The sequence below is a fragment of the Martes martes genome, assembly GCF_963455335.1.
Source record: "Martes martes genome assembly, chromosome: 2".
NCBI lineage: Eukaryota > Metazoa > Chordata > Mammalia > Carnivora > Mustelidae > Martes > Martes martes.
In genome coordinates, this window is record NC_137889.1 from 58304816 (window position 1) to 58326388 (window position 21573).

The following is a 21573-nucleotide window of genomic DNA, read 5'->3' on the forward strand; positions in this document are numbered from 1 at the left end:
TGGCCTGCCACAGTTGTTACAGGTAAAGTTTGATTGGCACAGAGCCACACTCATGCATATACATACTGTCTGGGGCATTACACAGCTAAGTTGAATGATGTGACAGACTGTGGTCTACAGAGCTTAAAATATCTGTGGCTTTTTTCAAAACATGCTTGCTGACACCCCACCCCCCCCAGTCTAAAAAAACAAGAACTTCAGTTTTGGCAAAAAAAAAAAAATTTTTTTTTGTTTATTTTTAAAATTTTCTCTGTCATGTTTTGTGTTTCCCTCTTTCCAGAACTCTCACTACTTAGATTTTGAACCACCTGGACTGGAACTCAGATCTGTTTTTCTGCCCTCTCTTCCCTCTCTTTGTTTATGTTTGCTCTTTTGCCTGAAAAATTTTGTTTACCTCCCAACTGAACCATGAGTTTTTCACTTCTGCTGTCATAATTTCTTATTTTGGCATAATTTTATTTTTTAAATTAACCTTTTTATTATAAACCAAAAAAAAATCCCCAAAATAATACATAGTTAATAAATTTTTATAAAGCAGCCATCCTTATAAATGCTACCCAGGTCTAAAATAAATATTTCCAGTAACTCAGAAGCCCCTCTCTGTGCCCCAGTCTAATTACAGCCCACTCTGACACATATATCATGGATTTCGACCCATTGCAACACTGTCTTTTTTGCAGCTCAGATTATCCCATCTTCGGACTGTGAGCCTCTTTGTGCTGTCCACTGTGTCCTTTTATTGTGACCTTTGTACCCTTTGATTGCTTCCTTGCTATGTACTTTAGCAAGATGTTTAGGACTCCTCTTGTACATTCCTTGCCCTACATCTGGAGTCACCCATTTCTCTAAAAAACTCTGTATTCTTTTAGTGGGAAATAGAATTGTCAGCTCCTGATCTGTTTGCTAACAATGCTTATTACTCCTGCATTCGTCATTGTTTCTAAGTCATCATTTGGAGGAAAGAGTATGTGTATTTTCCTTCCCTTTTTTTTTCCATGCTCATATTATATTATCAGATATATTATATTACAGCCATTACATACTATCTTCTCTCTCTTTTAATCTTCATTTGGTCTTACTTCTACATAACTATATATTTAATATTCAGTACCAGCTTATGTATCGATGTTTCTATAGTCATTTAGGTTGTCTGAAACTCATTCTTCACAAGATACCGCAGGATGGGATCATGAGAACAATATTCCCTGAGTTCTTTCAGGGTAATAATTGTTTATCTGTGCTCTATAAACTGGAGAGTCAGTTTTGTTAATGTATAATCTTTGGCTTGCATTTTTTTCCTTTGAATGTCTTCAGTATATTACTGTTTTTTATTTGAGTAAAACAGCACTGCTGTTGAAACTCTGGTATTGTATTTTTCCCTTGAAGGCTTTCACTCTTTTTGCCTAGCTGCCCTAAAGTTTATTTAAAGTGTAAATATTTTCCCAGAATATATCTGGTGTTACTTCTTCTGGGTCAGTATTCTCAGGTATGCAGTGTGTCCCTTCAGTATTTAACTCCAAGCCTCTTTTTATTTTAGCAATTAGAGCTTTTAGTATTTGTTCTGTTCCCTTGTTTGGATTTCTGTTAGGGACTCCTGTTCTCTGTATTTTGCTTCTTCCTTGACTGTCTTCATTATCTGCCACTTCCTTTCAAAGTCTTTTTATCACTTCATTTCTTTTTAGCATTTAATCTTTTCTTCTATGTTCTTCTTACCTGTTGTGTGTTTATCCACTCTTATATTTCTATTAATTTAGTCTTCATTATTGAAAAAATTTTTTAAATTTCTAACACTTTATTAAGTTCTGTCACCTTGTTTTGAAGCTTTTTTGATTTTTCTTTTATGTTGCTCTTTTGTGTCTTGTGTAATTTTTTTGTTCTTAACTTATTTGAAATTTTGATAGGTTTTGTTGGTATGCTTTCGTTCTCTGTATCCTGTCATATTTTTATGTCCAAGAGCTTTTTTATTCTTTTAATGCTCCTCTTTTTTTTTAAAATAGAAGTCACTTCTCATTTCTTAGTCTATCTTATTTATCTCTCTAAGGATAATAATGATAGTATCTTTTAAAGTTCTATGATGGGCGCCTGGGTGGCTCAGTGGGTTAAAGCCTCTGCCTTCGGCTCAGGTCATGATCCCAGGGTCCTGGGATTGAGCCCCACATCAGGCTCTCTGCTTATCGGGGAGCCTGCTTCCTCCTCTCTCTCTGCCTACTTGTGATATCTCTCTCTCTCTCTCTCTCTCTCTCTGTGTCAAATAAATAAATCTTTTTTAAAAAATAAATAAAGTTTTATGCTACTAGCCTAATTTATTTCCTTTCCTCCTCCCTTCATTTGTTTTGGCCTTTATCATTTTAGAGACTTTCTTCAAGCATATGGTGATCCTTGGTTATTGGCCATGTTTAGGAGTTGGACAGTACAAAACTGATTAGAAAGTCTGTGCCATGAGTTAGGACTTGTTGAATTCTAGACTTTACCATACTGTAAGCGGGTTGGGCCATTTTATCATGAAACCTCCAGTGTCAGTATCTTTTAGTTGATTTTTTTCTTTGGTGCCAATCAAATTCTTCAGAGAAGTTCCTTCTGGTCAACTACCCTGGAGGATATAAGCCTGACTAATAGTGTTCTGAGAGCCTTATGAGAAGAAAATTGTTACTCTTGGTATATAAACTTTTGCTTATTAACTAAGCTGCCTCTAGATATTGATGGTTTCCCCTGGTCTAGACTTTCATTTTTAATTTCTCCAGAGAACAACCTCTAGCAACATGTGTGGGAAGGGAAGAGGCAGTCGCTGAGCTATCTAGACTAGGTGAAGAGAACTGGAAGGTTCTATTTCTTATCAGTATTTTTTTTTCAACAGATCCTCTTGTTTTTAGGCTCACCTTCAACCTCACTTGCACACGTGCCTATTGTTTCAGATTGCTGAGCTTTTTATGGGTTCTGCAGTATAAATTAATATGAATTAAATTTTCCTGTATCTTCTAAGTCTGTTGTCTTTTTACTTTCCACTTTCCAAAATGCTGTTGCTGTTGCCTCTTACTCTCTTTTGTCTTGAAGGGGTGTGTGTGTGTGTGTGTGTATGTGTGTGTAAAGCTCTTTACTATGTTCAGTGGTATTTCAGGAGAGAGAGCAAAGCTAATGCACACTTCAGTTGACCAGAAGTTCCTTGACCTATTTAAACAGAGAATCTCAGGGAAGTCACTTACCCAGGTCTGTTCCTGATTCTGTTAGAACAAATGACACAGTGTTTTTCTAATGACAAAGTTTTGTTTGCTTGTTTTAAGGGATACTCCTGATGCTGATCTGAAAAGTCACAAATTGTGTTTTATTCTCCTCCTTTATGCCAGGCCTCAACTATGTTTAACTCAGTCCTTTTCTATAGCTTTGCAGGCCCATGAATGAAGTGTACTTCATTTATCATTCATGAACAGAAAAAAGAATTTGAAATGTCATGTAGAAGTGTTCTGTGTTAAGACATATATGATAAGCCCTAGAACAACCACTAAGGAAATAAAAGGCTGCATCAGAAAATACTTACTTAGTATCAAAGGGTAAGTAGAAAAGGAGGAACAAAGGAACAAAAAAGACATGAGACATAGAGAAAACAATTGGTAAATATAATCCATCTTTATCAATAAGAAATGTGAGTAGATTAAATAGTCCAAATGGCAGAGATGACCAGACTAGATTAAAAAATAAAACACACACAATATCTGGCTATGTGCTGGATAAACAGAATAAGAAATAGAAAAAGAATAGAGAAAAGTTGTGTTGGTTTTTTTTTTTAAGATCAACAAAACTAGCAAACCTCTAGCTAGATTGACAAAGGAAAAAAGAGAATACTCAAACTGCTAGAATCAGAAATGAGAGGGGGACAGTACTACCAACCTTACAGAAATAAAAATGATTACAGAAGAATCCTGTACACAGTTCTATGCCAGTAAGTTGGACAGTTTAGATGAAATGGACAGATTACTTGAAAAGAATCCGCAATAACATAAAAAGTTGGCATTGTGATGCATTTACAGGCTGTTGCCTTCTCCACTCAAGGACGCAGTGGAAGTATCAACCTGGAGAAGATGCTATACAATGCAAGAGGTGAACTCTGCCCTTAGCAAAATCCAGCTGGTGGGATATTCTCAGAAAATTGTGAGTGTTAAATGATTTTAAGTGATATATGAATGCTTTCAATTCGTATTGTTACCCTTTGGGAGGAGGACATCTCACCCTATTCACTTCAGAACAGTGGGTGCAACTTTATAGGTTTTGGGCAAGTGAAATAGGAAATAGAGAGTATAAAACAGATCAAGAAGCAGTTTGGCAAGTAAAACTTTTGAACTCTGACCGGATAGTTAAGGATTCCCATTTTTGTTAACTTGTGCCCAGAGCCACTCAGTATAGAATGACCAAGAGATTAATGCCTAGGCTTAAAAAAAGAAAGAAAACCCAAGTATTTCTCTCTTTGGTCTTTCTGGTAATCTGTCGTCTCTCTCTTATGATGAGTAAAGCCTGGGTGCCTGGTATGTGTGGCTAGGCTGAAACTCAGAGAGGGGGCAAGTCAAGACTGTAGGATTGCTTTCTGGGTCTCCCTATATGGTCTCCATTGTTTTGTTTTGTTTTTTGCTTTACTTTATATTTTCTGTTTTACTTTAAATTTTCTTTATCTAAGTGGACAAGAATATTTCTGGGTTTTTTCCCTGCAAAGAGTTACCTGGTGTGACTGCACTGCTGAAAGCTCATCACACATTCTTACTGTGGCTCTTTTCTAGGAGCTTTTTGGTGCAGTCCAGGTGACTCCGCTAAGTTCAGGCTATGCCCTTGGAAGCTCCAACTGGATTATCCAGTCCCATTATGAGAAAGTATCGTATGTTTCCGGATCCTCCTTGCTTACCACACATCCCCAGGTAATTCTAATTCTCTTTTAACACTCAGGTTTTTGGTTATTTAACCCAAATTCATAATGTATCCAGAGTATCATCAGTTGGTTTTGTTTTTTTGTTTTTTTTTTCAATTTTTTATTAACATATAATGTGTTATTAGCCCCAGGGGTACAGGTCTGTGAATCACCAGGTTTACACACTTCACAGCACTCACCATAGCACATACCTTCCCCAGTGTCCATAACCCAACCCTACCCTACCCCCCTACCCAATGTCCGTAACCTCCCCTTACTCCCCTCCCCCCCGGCAACCCTCAGTTTGTTTTGTGAGATTAAGAGTCTCTTATGGTTTGTCTCCCTCCCGATCCCATCTTGTTTCATTTTTTCCTTCCCTACCCCCCAAACCTCCCACTTTGCCTCTCAACTTCCTCGTATCAGGGAGATCATATGATAATTGTCTTTCTTCATCAGTTGTTTTTAAATCTTACTAATTTTGGTTTCTACATGTATCCTTTGTTGTTGTTGTTGTTGTTGTTGTTGTTAGGGTAAGAATGCTGAACATGAGATCCATCCTTTTGATAATTTTTGTACTATACCTTATTGACTCTAGGTACGGTGTTATATAGCAGATCTCTAGAGCTTGTCTTGCTTAACTGAAGCTTTGTATTCTGTAGACCCTCTTCATGAAAGTTAGACTTTTCACATTCCAGTATTTAGGATTGCAAGTTCCTCTGTATGACCCTGCTGTCTTTAGGTTCATCTCCGGGATTCTGAGATTTTCCACCACTTGCAGTTACCATAGCCTGATACAGAACAGAAATGGTCACTCGTTTACTGAGCAAGTATTAATTATTTCTTTATTGAGGGTCTCCTCTGTATCAAGCACTCATCTGACCCACAGGCACAGTCCCAGTTCATGAATCCATGTTCAGAAGAGCTGAGAGGCCATTGTGACTGCAGCGTGCTGAGTTCAGTCAGTAGGGATGTCCATGAGATTCGCAGAGCCAGGTCACGTGGAACTTTGTAGACCATGATGAGAAATTTGGACTTTATTTTATTTTTAAAGATTTATTTATTTATTTTAGAGAGCATGAGTGTGAGGGGCAGAGGGAGAAGGAGAAAGAATCTCAAGCAGACTCCATACTAAGCACAGAACTTGATCTCACAACCCGGAGATCATGACCTGAGCTGAAGCCAAGAGTCGGATGTCCAACTGACTGCACCACCCAGGCACCCCTGGGTTTTATTTTAACATGTAGAGGGAAGCTATTAGAAGATTTTAAGTCGGTTGTTCATAAACAGTCTTATTTGGCAAGTAGCTAAGTACATAACCATTGTTACAAATGTATTCTTTATTCCTTTTTAGGTATTATTGTTCATTTCATGAATCCTGATTATTTCCATGTTTGTAAAGGAGGGGCAGAGAAGATGATATGTCAGCTGATGGATGGGTACATACGTAGATAACTTGGGGAAGTCCATATCCTTTTTTTTTTTTTTTTTTGGCCTTCACACAGATTTATTGTGACAAACAGAAAGCACACAGTTTGCTTGAATCTACCTCCGACCTAGCAAAGGCTAAAATACTTTTTTTTTTCATATCCTATTGAAATATGAAGGGGAAAAATGACTGCTGTAGGTCTAGAACAAAGGATGCATCTGAGCTACCACTTTGTATTGGCTTTTTTCATACCTTCTTTTAAAATCAAGTTTCATCTCAAGGTCTAGAGGGGACAAATTGCTATTTTTTCCTATAGCTAGCAGAATTCTGGGCCTTTCCCACTTATTGAAATCAGAAGCCCATCAGTGTCATCTTAATCCGCTTCACTGAATCAAAATACTTTATTGGCAGCTTCTATCATTCTTGATATATTCTTCCATAAAAGACAGAAAGGTTACTTGACTGCCAAGTCTTCTGATTTGTCCTGCTTAGATCAAAGCCTTTACAGTACTACTGATGTAATTTCCAGTAAATTATTCTTCCAAGGTTCGTAAATTTAAAGGAAAAATAAGGCCTTAAAAGTGATGAGCAACATACCTAAGTAATTAACTTTAATTTCTAGCTGGTAACCAGGGTTGTATGTAAAAAAAATAATGAATTAGGTGTTCTTTTACCCAGATAATTGGATTCTATATTGAATTAGCAGGGATAAGAAAAGTTTAGGTTTGGAAAAACTTAATAGTCCACTTCGTAGGTCAGCAGACTATGGCCCATGGGCCAAGTTTGGCTTGCCACCTGTATCTGTAAATAATGTCTTATTGCCGTGGAACAACATGCATTTAGAAATGGATTGTGTATGGCCGCTTGCACAGTGTAACAGCAAAGTTCTGCTTTAGAGTTAAACTTTACAGGAAAGGCCAGCCACTGACCTACTTGAGTGGAATCTCCCCAGCTGGGAAGAATAGGCTGTTGTTGTGATCTCATAAGCTAATAAGTAGAGGGGAGTGGAGCTTTGGATTAAGCCTGACATGGGAAGAATGGAGTGACAGAGAAGACACTGGCAGGTCTTTAATTCAACAAATGCTTATTGAATGCTTTCTGTCTTCAGGGAAGGAAAAATACAGGCCAGAGATTTCTTGCTTAGATGATACTGAGAATGGTGAAGATGACACTAATGCAGTCGACGTGAAGTTGGCAGAGGGGGTTCTGATTTCAGGAGGGAGTAGTGGGTATTATGAATAGGAATTTGAGTGGACACTGGCGACAGATGAAAATAGAGAACTGGAACTTGCATGTGATGGCAAGCCTGGAGACAAATTAGAGGAGCATCAGATTTCTTAAAGTCTGTAAAGAGCTGAAGGGGAAAGACTGAGTTGCAGGAACATTTACCCATAGAAGGTGGAAGGAAGAAAAATGATCTTGAATAAGAATGGAGAGTTAGAGAGTGCCTGGGTGGCTCAGTACTTAAGCAGCTGCCTTTGGCTGGGGTCATGATTCCAGGGTCCTGGGACTGAGCTCCACATCAGGTTCTCTGCTCAGCAGGAGACCTGCTTCTCCCCCTCTCACTCCCCTGCTTGTGTTCCCTCTCTCACTGTCTCTCTCCCTGTCAAATAAATAAAATCTTTAAAAAAAAAAAAAAAAAGGAATGAAGAGTTAGAGAATTGACGCCCACAAAAATATAGTATCCCAAATGGAAAGAGAGAGGTAGTTTTTACTGAGCAGAACATCTCAGTATTAATTTTTCTGATTGATCTGATATTCAACAACGTACTGAATTCTTATATTCTAATATTTATCTATTGATGGTGATATTATCTGGAAAGAAGTAACAGTTTTGTCACTTTTCTTCCAATCATATTTTCTTTTCTTTCTCTGTTCCTGTCTTACCAATTACATACTGTAGTCCCAAGTAGACAGAAGGGATGATAGTGGCAGCCTTGTCTGTACTAGATTTTAAAGGGAATGCTTTTGTAGCTTCTTCATTAAATAGCTGGCTTACTCCTTATTTTAGCTAGCAAGGTAAGGAGTTTCTCCTCTGTTCCCAATTTTCTGATTTGTAAAGATCAAATGTAGATGTTGTACTTTACCAAATGCTTTTTTTGAGTCTGTAGGATGATCATGTGATATTTTTCCTTTAGACCAGTAATGTAGTGAATTACAATATTAGGTTCTCTTATATTTAACTGTCCTTGTAGTCTTAGGATAAGCTGTATTTGATCTCAATGTATTCTTTTTAAAACACTCCTGGAATAAATTGGTAAGTATGTCTGCATTAGTGATTTTCTTCAAAGAATAAGTTTTTGCTTTTAATTGTTGTATTTTTATTCTCTCTTCTGCCCTTTATTATTTCCTTCCTCCCATCTTTGGATTTACTCTGTTGCTTTTCTTTTAACACTTACCTCATTTGTTTCCATCCTTCTGTGCTTTTCAATAAGTGTACTTAAAGCTATCAGTTTGTCTCTTAGTATCATTTAACTCTGTTAAATTGTTGATACATAGTGCTCTGTCATTCATCTCTAAGTATATCATAATTTCCTTCATAGTGTTCTTAATTTAAGTAGCCAAAGTTTATTTTATAGTGCTTGTCTTTTTGTTTCTAGTCCATCCAATATGATTAGACTTAGGGTTAGATGAGAGACTTTTTTCAATTTTTCTTTCCTTTCCTTTTCTTATCTTAATTCCTTCCCCCCTCCCTCCTTCCTTCCTTCCTTCCTTCTTCCCTGCCTGCCTGCCTGCATTTGGCTAAGAGTTTACTAATTCACTGAAGTTACATTGAAACACAGTCTGTTTTTTAAGTGTCCTGTGTATGTGGGAAAAGACTGTATTCACTGTTGAATGAAAATTTTTCTATATATATTTACTCATTTGAGTTTATTGTGTTATTCTGGTCTTTCATATCTTTGTTTAGCTTCCAGTTTCTGAAAGGATGTGGTGTTTGTTGATCAGTTTCTCCATGTACTTTCACCAGTTTTTATTTCTTCTGTTTTTAAGCTGTGTAGTCAGAGGTATATATTTTCATGATCATTATGTTTTATCAGGTTGCTAATTTTTTTTTTCTGTCAAAATTGCATTAAAAGCCAAAAGACTTTCTCCCCACTCCATATTTGCCTGGTATTCTTTTCCATCCCTTTCTTTTCATTCCTTCTGTATCCTTTTTTAGTGAATCCCATGTAGACAGTATAGTAAGGGTTGGTTTTTTTTTTTCTTTTTTAAGATGTATTTATTTTAGAGTGAACCCTCATGCAAGTGGGAGAAGAAAGAATCCTCAAGCAGACTCCCCACTGAGTGCGCAGCCTGAGGCAGGACTCAGTCCCAGGGCCCCCAAGATCATGACCTGAGCCAAAACCAAGAGTCAGACGTTCAACCACCTGAGCCGCCCAGACACCTTGATTCTTTTTTCTTTTTTAACCACGAGGGTCTTTTGATTATTTTGATTATTGTTTTTAAGATTTTATTTATTTATTTTAGAGAAAGAGAGCACAAGCATGAGCAGGGGGAGGGGCAGAGGGAGAGGAAGAAACAGACTCCCATGGGAGCAGGGAGCCCAGTGCAGGGCTCCATCTCAGAACCCTGGGATGATGACCTGAGCCAAAGGCAGACGCTCTGCCAGCTGAGCCCCCCAGGTGTCCCAATGAAACTATTTATATTTCCTGTAATTACTATTGTATCAAGGGCTTATTTTTGCAGTCTTATTTCATGGTATTTTTAGTTTATTCTTTTCCCTGTCCTTTCTGCCCATCTTTTAGATGGCTCAGTTTCTTTCTGTAAGTTTGTGTATTTGATTTTTATTCTTCTGGGTTTTTCCTTAATTTATTTTTCCTTTGAGTATCCTGAGCTTATCAATATCTTTTTCTTTCTCTCCAGAGCCATGTCTTCCTCTTGTCTCTGCCATCTTTTTCTTCTTCCTCCCCACCCCACCACCCTCCCACCATGTTCATACTGTCTGGAATTTTAATTCTGGGTTATTTAGAATGCACGTAGAGTACTGAATATATTGCTTATTATAGACAACAGTGAACCTTACTGAGTTTTGTTCTTTTTTTCACAACCTTACTTCCCATACATCTCATAATCCTTCTAGATTTACTTTCCTTCTTCCAGGAATACTTGAGGAATGTTCACCAAGAGAGTCCTAAAATGGTAACCCTTATGAGGTCTTAAAGTATGAGAACATCTTTAGTATTTCCTCACATGTAAATGATAGCTTGGATAGATATAAAATTCAAGGAAAAGAACTTTGGAACTATAAAGTTTTGAAGGTATTTCTTCATTTTCCGCTTGTACCCTTGTTGCTGTTAAGAACTGCAAAGCCCTGGGGCACCTGGGTGGCTCCCTCATTTAAGCAACCAACTCTTGATTCTGGCTTCTGCCATCTCAGGGGCCTGGGATTGAGCCCTGCGTTGAGCTCTGAGCTCAACCTCTGCTCTAGACACTGCTTTTTTCCCCCAGAATTTGTCTTCCTTATTTGTTACCACTGAGCCTTGTATCACTTAGCCTCATAGTATGAGGGAGCAAGGAAGGGCTGGTAGGGCTGCCTATCCCTTTTTTAAACACTTACCCCACTGTTCTGGTATTTTCTGCCTCACAGTGGGTTGGAACCCGCCACAGTCTGCCAATGGTGGTATGGAGGAGAGAGAAAAGGACAAAGAGTTCCTTGCCAGCCCGTATTTTTCCTGCAGTGCCCAGCCCTGTTTGGCTCTTGCTTGCCATTTTGTCCCCATTCCAGCACCCATGGTTTCCCCAGGAATTCATGATGGTGGTTTAGTTTCTCAAAATTGTCAGATGCCCTTATTTCTTTGCTTTCTCTCAACTTAGATTCTAGAAGAGAGCCAGCAGCTTGTGTTGACTCTCTCTTGTTGGGAACTCTAGTGGAATTTTTGTTTTGTTTTAAAATATTATTCCTTATATTTCTGATTGGAAGATTAATTTGCATTTATTGTAGTAGTTATGGAAAGTAAAAAATCTCAGAGAAAGCAATAAAAATTGTGATAATCCTACCATCAAGAGAGAACTCTTTGCAGCCTGGTTCTCTGCTTTTTTCCATTAACTATGTACTGAGGATTCCTCAGTTCATTAGTATTCCATACATGTTTGATATCTGCCTAGTATTCCATCATACGGATATGCAAGAAGGTATCTGTTTTCTCACAGTTAGACATTTAAGTTATTTTAAGTTAAAAAAAATTTTTTTTCCTGAAAAATACCTCCTCCAAATAGATGTGCATTCTGCCCAAAAAGAAGGCATAAGACACAGTTTAAAGACGGTAACTAATAGAACAAAACAGATGGTGGCTGTGGGTAGATCCCATAAATGCATTAGCAGTAACTAGTGCGCACTTTTGGTTAATATTAGAGCCCAAGCCTTCCTGGCCCTAGGAGTCAAATTAATGGATTTGCTTGTGGGTTGTGAACTTATATTTGCACACCAACTTTTCTAATATGATGGTTTGAAAAAGCAACGTGGTACACATTATTTCAATAGCTTCCTAGCTATGCCGCCTCACTTCAGGAGTAGGACTTGAGTTTTAGATGCGAAAATCACCGGCATAGTAGAACAAAACTACATATACCTGGACGTGGGGAGCTACAGGATTTGGGGTTAGTTTTAGAAACTAATCTAGAACAGGACATGGATTTCCATTTAAGGCTGAGATTTGAAATACAAGAAATTTTATTGTGTGGTAGACATTTTGTTGTTGCTGTTACTATTGGTAATAGGTTTGAGTTTGGTTTTTTTATTGTTTTTCTTTTTTTCCCATCCTTCTTCTGACTGTTAAAAGAGACCCAGAAAGTTTTCTGTCCCACTGCTTCAGCCCTCCTGGCCTTGAGGACTCCCCCACACTCTTGGGACTTGCAACAAACTTAGGAGACCAAGGTCTTCCAGTCACCACGCTGTTTCCTTCCCATTTGACCTTTGGCCTTGAGGCCAAGACAAGTAGTTCTCTCCTTTGCAAGGTGGGTGGTAGCTGTGAGGGACAATGAGAAGAGAGATGGCTTGAAAGCAAGGGCTGTGGATGGGAACTTATGCCTTAGAGCAGTGGTTCTTAACATTTTGTGGGCCAGGGACCCACCCAAAAGCCTGGTGGTGAAAATCTGGCAAGAATGATTAAAATAGGGTCACCTGGGGTGGCTGTTAGTTAAGCCTCTGACCCTTGGTTTCAGCTTAGGTCATGATCTCAGGGTCATGAAATTGGGTCCTACGTCAGGCTCCACACTCAGTGCTGAGTTTGCTTAAGATTCATTCTCCCTTTGCTTCTCCCCTTGCTCACATGCTTTCTCTCTAAACTAAATAAAATCAAAAAAAAAGAAAAAAGAATGACTATAATATGCCATATATATATACATATATATATATGCACACCTACACAATATTTTGCATTTATTTGGCAACTGTACATTTATAGAGCCCTCAGAAGCCCATTGTTATGTATCAGGTTGTTACATATCAGACTGAGAATCTCTTTTGAGTTAGAACCTGGAAATAATTTTTTTTAAGAAAAAAAATTAATTTAAAAAATTAATTGGTGGGGATGCGGCACAGGTGGCTCAGTGGGTTAAGCATCTGCCTTCAGCTCAGATCATGACCCCCGGGTCCTGGAATCAAGCCCCACATCAGGCTCCCTGCTCAGTGGGAAGCCTGCTTTTCCCTGTCCCCCTGCTTGTGTTCCCTCTCTCTCTCTGTCAAATAAATAACATCTTTTTAAAAAATTAATTAATTAATTAACTGGTGGGGCGGCTGGGTGACTCAGTCGGTTAAGCATCTGCCTTCAGCTCAGGTCATGGAATTGAGCCCCACGTTGGGCTCCCTGCTCAGAGGGGAGTCTGTTTCTCCCTCTCCTTCTGCCTCCCCAACTTGTGCTCTCTCTCAAATAAATAAATAAAATCTTTTAAAAAATTAATTGGTAATTTCTACTCAGTCAATTCCCTGAAGCCTATGATGTTCACAGTGGGAATTCCTTCTTGTTGTCAGCGCTGGAAAAGGTTGGTAGCTTGCCTATGAAAGTCTCCTTTGAGGCACACACTTCAGCATTCACTCTGCCTCTCCTTCCTCATCCTTCTCCCTTGGGAGTTCAGGATGAACTGTTGATTTGTTTTCCTGAAGTCTTAAAGACTTTGGCAGTAATAAATGTATATTCTTCTCTTAATCTAAAGAAATTATCTTAAATTTGGACTCCTTGAATCAGGTTTCTAGAGCTAAGGCAGTTTCTTGGGTAGGCTTGTTTGTTTTGCTCTGTTTTGTTTTTTATATTCTCTCTCTTCCCTCTGAATTCCCCAAGTGTTTTGTTGTTACTTATGCAGAACTTTGATCTGGATGCTCTACAATTTGGTTTTGGGTTTTTTAATGTATTTTATTTTGTTATAATAAATATGTGACTTGTTCCAAATCTTCACGTGGATGTACATGTTCAGCATTTTCAGCCATTCCTTAGTCTTCTGATGTAAAATTAATTTCCTTCTAGATATCCCTGGGAGATATCTGTAGGCCGCTGCTTCTCCCTCCAGGCCTGGCCTTACAGGGCTCTCACAATCAGGTTTAGTCTTTGTGAGGTTTCTGGGAGTGTTTGTCTTTCTCCGCTATGGAACTGTGGAATTAAAGCCACATGGTCAGCCTTAAGCACAAGGCAGAGCTGGGGATGTAGTGTCAAAACAAAGACATTTTCCTGCTTCCACAGAACCCTGACTTTAACACAGCTGGTTGAAGCTTCCCTTGCACCGCTGGTCAGAAGTTACAGGCGGGTTTCCCCACCCCATGTTGTTCAACGGTTAACTCTGTTTCCTTCTCTCAGAAATAATGTATGCTACTGACTTATTTGTTCAATCACCCCTTCCATCACTTAGTCCATGGCATCTCTTAAAACCCTACTTTGGGCAGTGGAATATGCTAGGCTGGAAGGGGAACAAAGATGGATAGGTTTTACATTTATAGGTGTTACAATAGGGGAATAAGATGGAGACCTGCAAGATCCTTCAGGGTGCAGGTGGTTAATCCTGTCAGATTAGGAATCCACTGAGAAGAGCCATGGAATTCTCCCCCTTCCTGGGGGGATTAGTGAGACGTCATAGGAGCTAGGGCTTTGATTTGGTCTTAGAAAGCTGGAGATGAGGTCCTTCATGATCTCAAATTTATGTCTTCCTTTCTCTCATCAAAGAAGTGTAGGTCATTGGGTCATTCACTCATTCCTCCTTTTCTGCCTTTAAGTAAACTTGAAGAGTTTTAATATGGAAAAAGGCTTTCAGTGGGCTGTCTCCTTGCTTCACCACCGGATTTTTTCTTAACCAGGATGAGATTTCTCCTGTCGTCTTGCTCAGCTCAGTCTTGTGCACCTGGCTTTCTCCTTCTTTTACCTCCTAGATCTGTTTCACTTCTGTAGCCCAACAGCAATCAGCCTCCAGCCAAATTTACTCTTTTCTGTTTTCCCCAGCATCTCACAGCTGCATTTGACACTGTTCATCATTCACTTGCTAAAATTCTTTTTCATCGAGGCTTCTGAGGCAGTCTTGCTGTTTTCTTACTCTGCTTGATCTTTTGTCATATTATAGGGTATAAGCACCAAAAAGCTGTATTTCCCGAACCGCCAATTTTTACAGGCAGGGAAGCTCTGCACTGCATTGTGTGCTTGTTATTTACTTGCTTCTCTCCCCATTTACCTTACGGGGTCCTACAGCCATGGTCCTAGACACACTCTACTTTCCTCACTCCAACAAACTGGCATTTTTGTTAAATACTTTGATAAAGGTACCTAGCAAATCTCCATATCTATCATGTACTTTTGTTTTATCTTTTATTCTCATAATCCATTTTGTTATCCCCCAAATATTTGCAACAGTCCAACACTGGACTTATTATTGCCTCCTTATTCTTTTAAATCATTGTGTCCAGATTTCCCTTTGTCTGCATTTCTGACAAGATCTCACTTTGTCCATTGTCCAATATATCTGGTCCATTCTGACCTGTCTATTAACGGTTTTCTATGATGTTGCTGGATCTGCCCCTTCTGTCTCCTCAAGTTCTATAAAATTATAGTTTTTCCCCCTTTATGTCCAGGCTGCTATAGAGGACTTCTGAGTATTGTCCCTTTTTTTGGTCTTACCCCCTCCTCAGCTGTCACCTATAATTATTGTTGCCAAAAGGTCACTCTCCTGCTTCAGACTGTTGATTTCTTCCTACCCACTCTGTCAGTTTTCATGATTCTGAACTTTGTGGTTCTTTACTAGTTACACTTTCCCTCATTTTTACTAATCTCTTTCTCAGCCCCAAAGTGAACTTTCTATTCCAGCCAAATAAATTCACTTGACATCTACCGGTTATCTTTCTCTGCCTTCTGCCCAGCCGGTCTCCAGTCCTCCTGCCCAAGTCGACCTGCTGATTCTCACCTTGCTGTCTTCTAGTGAACTATTTCCCATTATGGAATGCTCTCACATTTCCTACCAGACCATGTTTTTTGTGCATTCATTTATTCAGCAAATATTTGTTTACTATTTGCTGTGTGCCAGGCATTTTGCTAGGAATTAGGGATGCCAAATCCTTGCCCTCAGAGAGCTCCATAGGCCCGTTGGGGACACAGACAAGTAAATAGGCAGTTACAATGCAGTTTGATTAGTGCTGGTAGAGAAAGTCTTAGAGGCCACAGGGTCATCCCACATCTTGCTGTGGGAAAGAAGGGGTGTCATGCAGGCATTCCAAAGGCTGTCTTAAATTGAGTCTTAAGTTCCTTAGCCAAAGAAAGAAAGAAAACGGGAAGCAGAACTTTATGTGCCAGAAAGCCTTGTCTAAGTGGTCCCACCTGGCCTGGTGGGGCCCTCTACTCTGCATTCCTCTTGGCCTTCATGGACCCAGTGTAAATTCTTGAAATTCGCATTAGGTTTTCTATGGCTTTTTGAATAATCCTTAAAAAAAAAAAAAGATTTATTCATTTGAAAGAGAGAAAGGATTGGTGAGGGAGGTCAGAAGGAAGAGAGAGAACCAAGCAGACGCCACGCTGAGCGTGGAGATTGACATAGGGTTCAATCACACGACCCTGAGGTTGGACCTGAGACAAAGCCAAGAGTCAGACACTCAACCAACTGCGCCACCTAGGCGCCCCGAAAATCCTCTTTTTTGGTGATAATTTTTTTTTTCTTCAAATGGATTATAAACTTCTTTCAAGGACCTAGAGCCTGAGTCTCCTTTTTCTCATACTCTGTGCAAAGTGTCCAATGTAAATTCACCAGCAGGGGACACAGTGACCACAGCCTTCTTGGGCCTAGGGTTTTTCAAAATTTTATTCTGCAAGCTTGATTGTGACTGTCAATTTTGTAAGGTATTTTTATTTGAATCTTGGACACAGTGGAATTTTCTGTTGTGTGTGTTTGAACAAAATGTTCCCACTCGAAGCACTCAGTGAGTTGCCATTGACACCAATAATATGTACATTTGCCCTTTGGTAGTGAAATGGAGATGTTGGCGGTGTCAGCTTGGTTCTGAGAGTGTCACTAAAAAGCTTTTAAAGCAGTAGCCTTGGGAATCAACAACAAGGGTCTCCCAAGTATAGGGCTGAAATAACAAACACGTAGTCTGACCTGATCATGAACTAGTTCTCATAATTTCCAACTCCACAGTATTCATATTGTAGTACTGCTTTTGGTTTTTACTATGGGCATTTAATTTTCAAAGGAGGGCAGCATTGATGGCTGAGGTTCAGAGGTAATGTTTTCAGGGCCACATTTGTTCTCCATTATATGTTTTCATTTCAGCCCCATATGACAACCCAATCAAATGTATGAGAAAGTGTTCATAGGCACACAAAGATTGTATATACTATTTAGGGGGTTCCTAGACCCTCTGAATTCACCATCAGCCCTGTGGATCATTGTTGGCTTTTTCTAATAAGGTTCTTACAAAATTATTGTCTTTTCTAAATAGACCGTCTAACAAAGTTTGATCCCTTTTGTCATCCCTTTTGTTCCTTCTGTTTGACATATGCACACTTCTCCAGGCTCACTGTGCATCTACTATAAACCACCGTCCTGTACTTCTTCCTTCTCTGGAAACAGTGAATGTGTATGTGTTTTTTAGAGAACTGTGGATAAGTCAGTTCTGCCCAAGCAGAGGAAAAGCTCTTGTATGCATTAGTGTAGTACATCCGTGCAAGTAGGAATTAGAATCTATTCCGTATAGCTGTCACAACCATACTTTTCAGCCTTTGTGTTAAAGAAATGTTTCTCTGGTTATAAAGCAGCTTATATAACTAAAATCCTGTTATTTAAAGATAACGAGCCCCTATATCCGTGTTTATATAAAGTGCTAAAAGAATGTACATCAAAAGGCACATATGTTCAGGTAACATTGCAGGTGATGGGTCTTTGCTGTGCTACTGTTTGGAGTTTTCTTTATTTGAAAATCTGGGTGGAACAGAGAAAGGGGTATGAGGCTTCTTACTAAACTGGGTTTCTGGCTTTTTTCTTCTTACGTTCCAGTGAGTATATGAAATGACAATCAGGAGAAGATGGGTTACAAAATAGCTCCAGCATCTTAATCCATGGGTCTGCATTTTTTTTTTTTTAAGATTTTATTTATTTGACAGAGATCACAAGTAGGCAGAGAGGCAGACAAAGAGAGAGAGAGAGAGGAAGGGAAGCAGGCTCCCCGCTGAGCAGAGAGCCCGATGCGGGGCTCGATCCCAGGACCCTGAGATCATGACCTGAGCCGAAGGCAGAGGCTTTAACCCACTGAGCCACCCAGGCGTCCCCATGGGTCTGCATCTTTGTTTCAGTTTGAATCCTGATTTCCTTGGAAAGGATAGTTAGTGGGTTTTTTTTAAGTGCTCTGGAAACAATCAAAATTAAATTCAAATTGTGCCAAGTAAAAATAAAAATATGACATCCTGAGTATCCCATAATAGTGCCCCGTGGGACTTCACAGTTTACAAGAAGATTGTGTATCTTAGTTCATGAGACTCTCAGAAATCAGGGAAGGAAGATGGGGTCAACAGATATGCCCACGTGTGATCTATATGCCCAGCTCAGAGCCGTAGCTGAGGTCCCATGGCTTTATTAGGGAATGGGAGTGAACCTTTATATTTCTGGTTCCAAATTCAGGGTTCTTCCTGGCTCCTCTGCCATGGAGACTTGGGAAAATCGCCTTGGCTCTCTGAGTCCCAGCTTGCTTTGTCATAATGTAAACTTATTTCATGTGTTTATTTCAAGTTTTTACACTTGTTTTCATTTTGCAGAGTTGTGTTGAGAATCAGATTATACGGTGCAGTGGTTCTCAAAGCACAATCCCTAGACTAGCACCAGGAGCGTCTCTTGGGAGCTCATTAGAAATGCAAATTCGTAGGCCCACCTCAAACCTGAGTCAGAAACTCTGGGTTTCGCACCCAGCAATCCATGTTTTGGCAGACCCTCCAGGTGATTCTAATACACAGTCAAGTTGGAGACCCACCAATGATAATGTGTGAGATAGCATTTTGAAAAGAACAAAGCATTCTAGAAATTTAAGATGGGAAGCTCTTTTTTTTTCCTTTTTTAAGATTTAATTTATTGAAGAGAGAGTGAGAGAGAGCATGAGAGCAGGGTGAGGGGCAGAGGGAGAAGTAGACTTCCCGCTGAGCAGGGGGCCCCATGCAGGGCTCTATCCTGGGACTCTGGAATCATGACCTGAGCTGAAGGCAGATGTTTAACTGACTGAGCCACCCAGGCACCCTGCCCTTTTTTTTTTTTTTTTTTTCAGTTGAGGTAAAATTTATATGTGGTGAAACCCAAAGATCTTAAACATACAGTTCTATGAATTTTCACATTATGTGATCACCACACCAGTCGAGACATGGAACTCTTTTATCGTTCTGTAAAGTTCCCTCGTCCCTCCGTGGTCTGTCCTCATCCCCACTGGGCAACTGCTGTTCACTGAACAGACTTCATTAGAGGAAGTAAGAGGACATGACGATGATTTGATCACAGAGCAATGACTATATTCTCTTTTTCCTTTACTACTTATACTTGCCATTTCTTTTTGAATTACTAAGCAGAGTTCTCTCTGGTTTTTCAGCCCATGGACCAAGCTTCTCTCAAAAACAGCGACGTTCTCATTCTGACAGGCCTGACCCAGATCCCCACCGCGAACCCGGACGGCATGGTGGGAGAGTTCTGCAGCAATCTGGGTACGTGGCCAGCTCGCACCGTGAATGGGATGAGGTGTTCTAGGTTTACTTTTTTGATACCTTGCTTCGGTAGTATGTGGTTCTTCCCTTCACAGTCACACCCACCGATGCCCCCCCCAACCCCATTCAAAGCTTTTCTCCCCATCTGCTTCACCTGTCTTGCCTGTCCTTCAAAGCTTGCTGTTGTCAGCAGAAATTCTTAAGCAACATAAATCTGAAGAACGTCAGAATGACTGTCCTAAGAGTCAGTTCAAGTGCTTTATGCAACAAATACTCAACGTTCTCCCACTTGACTTACGTTGAAAATTCTTATTTATTCTTCCTGCTTTGTGGTGGGATTTGGGGGCAGGACTGGCATTCATACAAGGTAGCAGCTGTCAAAAAAGGGAAGAATTGCAACTTTGCTTTGCAAATAATAGCACGGAAAAGACTGTAAATGCTTTGCGTTCATAACAGGGAGACACTGAACAGATCATTTTTTTCCACCAATATTTGGTTGGTGTTATTTTTTTCTTTGAGAGAAGACTGAATTTGGGGGAGAGACCTGTGAGGTATTTGCTACCTAGAAGAAATATTTGTTTCTTTGGATATAATTGTTAGTAAAATCTAAAAATCCTGCCTTTCTTTATAGAAAAGTATAGGTTGTTTACTATCTTAGCTTGGGCTGCTGTAACAAAACACCATAGACTGGGTACCTTGAACAACATTTATTTCTCATAGTTCTGGAGGCTGGAAGTCTGAGATCAGGTTGCCAGCATGGTCAGGCTCTGGTGAGTGCCATCCTCCTGGCTTGTAGATGCCTGCAAGACCTCAGTTGGCAGAGGGAAGCAACTCTCGTGTCGCTTCCTGTTCTTGTAAGGGAACCAGTCCCATCTTTGGAAGCTGTCCACTCATGGCCTCATCTAATCCCAGTTACCTCCCAAAGCACCCACCCCCCAGTACCATCACATTGGGAGTTATGGCTTCACTATATGAATTTTAGGGGGACACAGGCCTTCAGTCCATGACAGTTACCAAAGAGGGGTTACTGAGCTCAGACCGACCACCCCTGGCAACTGTAAGTGCTATCACCTCTGCTCTGGGGAAAAGAAATGGTCATCATCTTATATTTATGTGAAAGGCAGTATCCTTTGACATTTCACTTGCCCATGCCAATCATCATAGTTTGTTGTTGTTTGCTGATAGTAAACCAGACACAGTTTATTCTTCCTTGAAAAAATTATTGGACTTGTCTCAAATAGCATCTTTGATCTGTATGTTTATTTGTTTATAATCTGGAATCATAGACTCAAAGAACTTTAGATCTGAAAGGAACCTTAAGCTAATCTACTGTTTTTCAAAGCCCACACTAACTACTTGCCTCAAGATCAGTGAGGCCGCTTATTAAAGATGCAATTTGGAGGCCCTGCCACAGATCTAGTAAGTCAGATTCCCTGGGGAGAGGAAAGACCCAGAAGAAAAGCTGCATTTTCAACATTCTCCCTGGCAATATTCACGTACACTAAAGCTTAAAGACCCCTGATCTAGTTCAGTCCTCTCATAACCAATCAGGAAACAGGCCCAACCAGGTATCAGTGGCTTACGTGAGGTCCTATTGCTTATGACAAAGGCGGGAGTAGAGCCAGGCCTCTGGAGCCCTGACCACTTTCTCTCTCCACACTACCATACTCTTGTAATGGCGAGTCAACCAGTGCTCGGAGTACAGTGTTTGGGAGAGTGTGTGTGTCAAACATGGGAATGGAGGAGGATCCAATATACCAGAGGCTTCAAGATCTATACCCAAAAGTTATGTGTTTCAGTTTGTTTTGGAAACCAAACAAGAAACAAACTTAGGAGAACTTTGATTTTTTTTCTTTTTTAGCTAGGTATAACTTCTGATCTGATTATTCCCATAAGTTGCAATTCCCCCATTGTATAACTTGTTTTAAGTATTTAAAGTATGAAGGATTTTCTTATAGATAACACATTAATGAAAGAAAATGCCACTAAAATGAGTCAAACGGAAAAACTCGGCCTATTTCCTTATAGGTCATTCAGCAGTGGTCAGAGACTGAACAGAGCCAAATCCAGCAAAGTTTTGAGCAGGAGCTAAAAAGAGAAGGAGCTTGGAGGGTCTTTCC

At 39.8% G+C, this 21573-nt stretch overlaps 1 protein-coding gene across 1 annotated transcript in view; it reads left to right on the forward strand.

Moving 5' to 3' along the window:
* Positions 1-21573, forward strand: part of INTS9 (integrator complex subunit 9) — a 102255-nt gene that overhangs the window by 61705 nt on the left and 18977 nt on the right. The window contains exons 7-9 of the mRNA XM_080795429.1: positions 4023-4143; positions 4764-4898; positions 19342-19453. Of these exons, the coding sequence (XP_080651555.1) occupies positions 4023-4143; positions 4764-4898; positions 19342-19453 (368 nt within the window). The remainder of the gene's footprint in view (positions 1-4022; positions 4144-4763; positions 4899-19341; positions 19454-21573) is intronic.